General features: G+C 52.0%; 1 protein-coding gene and 1 pseudogene across 1 annotated transcript in view; one reads left to right on the top strand and one right to left on the bottom strand.

Moving 5' to 3' along the window:
* The first annotated feature begins 20 nt into the window (after positions 1-20).
* On the top strand, positions 21-139 carry LOC111744906 (annotated as a pseudogene).
* A 2,599-nt stretch (positions 140-2,738) lies between these two features.
* Positions 2,739-3,172, bottom strand: part of CACNG5 (calcium voltage-gated channel auxiliary subunit gamma 5) — a 10,401-nt gene continuing 9,967 nt past the window's right edge. Inside the window, exon 6 of the mRNA XM_011368574.1 lies at positions 2,739-2,996. Coding sequence (XP_011366876.1) covers positions 2,739-2,996 — 258 coding nt within the window. The remainder of the gene's footprint in view (positions 2,997-3,172) is intronic.

The following is a 3,172-nucleotide window of genomic DNA, read 5'->3' as shown; positions in this document are numbered from 1 at the left end:
GAAAATAAAGGAGCTCATCAGTCTACGGCCATGCCACCCTGAAGAAGCCCGATCCCATCCGATCTCGGAAGCTAAGCAGGGTCGGGCCTGGTTAGGACTTGGATGGGAGACCACCTAGAAAGACCAGGTGCTGTAAGTGTAAAAAATAAAAAAATAAGGGATTGTACGCTGACAAGGTCCTTGCAATCTGTGAGGTCAACCGAGGGTTGCCTTGTCTAAAAAAAAAAAAATTAAAAGAGCTCTTCAGTATATTTTTTTAAACGCTTGAGGAAACAAAAGATTAAAAAGTGTACTGGCAAAGGGGCCCTAATTCATAATGTCTGAGTTGCATTTATACACTTTACTATTTGATAAAAATCTTTAGATTGTGGGGAGGCTGCATGTAGGGTCCAGTTCTAAGATTAATTTCTAGACGGAAAGGAAACCGTGATGGTTGCACAGTTATTGACACGTTCACACATCCCTCATGAGGGAGGACGATGAACAAGAACCCGTTCCCAAGGTAAGTGTCAACTGCATGTTCCCAGGGTAAGAGCTGCCTGATTTAGCAGTTCAGCATCCAGGCCAATAAAGGCCAATAAAGACCCGTCCTAATGATGTCACAGTCAACAACCCACTTATGTTGAAGAGTGAATTCTTTTTTTTTTTTTTTTTCCATGTGAATCAAAACAAGCCTAGCACAGTAACAGGGAAAGAGTGCTTTAGGGAGAGAAAAGTGCCTCCTAGGAGCTAATTACACCGACAGAAACTGGAGTAGAGCACATCGAAATAGCTGCCCAGGTTGGAAAAGCTACCTGGTGGTCTCCAAGTACCCTCGCCGATTCCTTGGCTGTGGGGAGAACACGGATTATTCTGTAAACAGTAACCAAATAGTACGACAGTCATTGCAGGTGTCGATGGAGTGGAAAGTTGGGGCTTCACATTTGCTACTGGTTTGCAGGCCGGGGTTGGAAAGCCACATATGAGGGCGACCTGGAGTTTTCTACATGAGGCTGAACCGTTAGAGTTGGGGGAATTTCATAAGAGGGAATTTGCACACCGGGGGGCGGGGCGTGCACACGCATAGAGAAAAGACCACACGAGGACACGTCGAGGAGATGGCCGTCTGCAAGCCAAGGGGAGGTCTTAGAAGAAACCAAATCTGCTGACACCTTGATCTCGGACTTCTAGCATCCAGAACCGTGGGGAGAGAAATGTCTGGTGTTTAAGCCGCTCGGCCTGTGGCATTTGGAATGGCAGCCCGAGGAAACAAATACACTGCCCTTCTGAAGGCTGCCAGTGCCACATGTGTGGTTTTCTGCACGACTTTCCAGAGCCCACAGGTTGCCTGCTGTGGCTTTGTGCACTCGGAACGCGATGCTGTCTTAAAGAGAGAAAGGAGACAGAAAGAAAGGCTGCGTGACAAAAATACGCAGCAGAGAGCCTGGCGTTCCGCTAGGCGAGACCTCGGACCCAAAATGGCACAGGGGGAGAAGCCACTGGGAGAACTGAGGGGTTCGCGTCCTGCAGGGCCCTTCCACCGTTTTCTGCCCAGCAGCCTTCGTGGAAAGTGCCATGTACCTCCCAGCTCAGGTTTCCTACGAGGAAAATGTGCATCACGCTGCCTCATTTTCTGGAGGCATCTATGTGCCCACATATGTCCCATACCCAGAAAGCAGACACTGCCCTATATTAGGATTAAATCGGCCTCCCCACCCCCCGCAGAGTTCACGGGCATCTTTAGGAGAACAGCCAGATCATTCCCAGTCTGGCTCGTTTAGACTCTAACTGCACCAGGTGTCAGCAAATCCAGCTCCAAATCCCAGACAGCCTCTTTGAAAGGTACCTTCTGTTTAGGTGGGATAGACATCTGTCTACATAATTAGATTCTAGGGCCTTGGACCGGAAATGTTGCCCCCGTGAGCAGGGTCAGTATCTCAAGGGTCTGAACAGTGCAGGGGAATACTAACTCAGACCAGCCAGATTCTGGAATTCTTGTTGTCAATGTCACTTCTTTGGGTTAAGGCAGTAAAGACCCCTGTTAAATAGGTTATCGGGGGCCATACACATTAAGACATCATCAGCCATTAACACCTCTTTGTGACTTCATCAGAGAAGAGTGACCTCAGACCTGCCTCAGCCCCTTAGGGCAGCTGAATTCTGGTGGGAGAAGGAGAGAGTCATAGCCTGTGGGGCAGAGGGGAAGGTGGAGAACACAGACGGGTGTGTTGTAGAGGGATGTGGGTAACAAAAAGGATAAAAGATTTCATGAGGAGCACTGCTTGACGATTCTGAACCTGCCAGACCTCCCTATCAGCCCCCTTTTGGTCTGATTGCTCGGATCGTGAGTGTGAGGGCCAGACCAGTTGGCAAGCGCTCAAGTCCGGCTGGGTCTGGGGAAGGAACGTGGCATCTCAGAGCTGGCCTGGGCCTGGGTCCATGAACTTGGGTGTGCAGAGATGAATACATAGCTGGAACACTCACCTCTCCCAGGAAAGGGGAGAGCTGAAGGAGTGACTGGCACTCAAGAGGTGGGGCTACACCCATGCTCTCAGCCAATCAGCTTGCCCGCTGGCTCCAGGTTCCTGACACCACCTTGGGGCAGTTAGAGATAACTCTGGGGAAAGCAGGGAGACAACAGGGGCCAAGTGACAACAGTGAGGCAGGGGGGCATCTTGGTCCATCAGCCACGGGTCTGGGACTCACAGGCCAGCAGGGGGCTCGGGAGAGGCTATCTGACTGTCCAGTCCAGGCGAGGCTCAGCACGGGGAGGATGACATCTGGTCATAGTCGGGGCACTTGAGCAAAGCTGGGTAGTTGCTGTTCATCTGCAGGGAGGCGTCGCTGGAGATGTCGGACGGGCTGCGGCCCCGGACCCAGGCGTCTGGGTGCAGGAACTGGCCCGAGTAGTCGGAGCAGTTGCTCAGACGTGGGCGATAAAAGCCGGGGTGAGGCCTGTACATGTCCTCGGCGGTGTACCTCTTCATGAACAAGTACACGGACATCACCCCAGCACTCTACAGTGAGGAGAAAGCAGAGAGCTCACTGCTGGGGGCCTGGCCTTGCTCCCAGCTGGGTCTGCATAGGACACAGGCACAAGAGCCCCTGGAGTGGGGAGTGAAGTGGACTCCAGGGCAGGAGCAGGGCCCTACCACATCCCGGATGGAGCACTCACGGGAAGGTAAGAGAGTGA

Source organism: Pteropus vampyrus, unplaced genomic scaffold, assembly GCF_000151845.1.
Source record: "Pteropus vampyrus isolate Shadow unplaced genomic scaffold, Pvam_2.0 Scaffold143, whole genome shotgun sequence".
NCBI classification, from domain to species: Eukaryota; Metazoa; Chordata; class Mammalia; order Chiroptera; family Pteropodidae; genus Pteropus; species Pteropus vampyrus.
The sequence above is the reverse complement of the archived record's forward strand: the minus strand, read 5'-3'. Positions and strand labels throughout refer to the sequence as shown.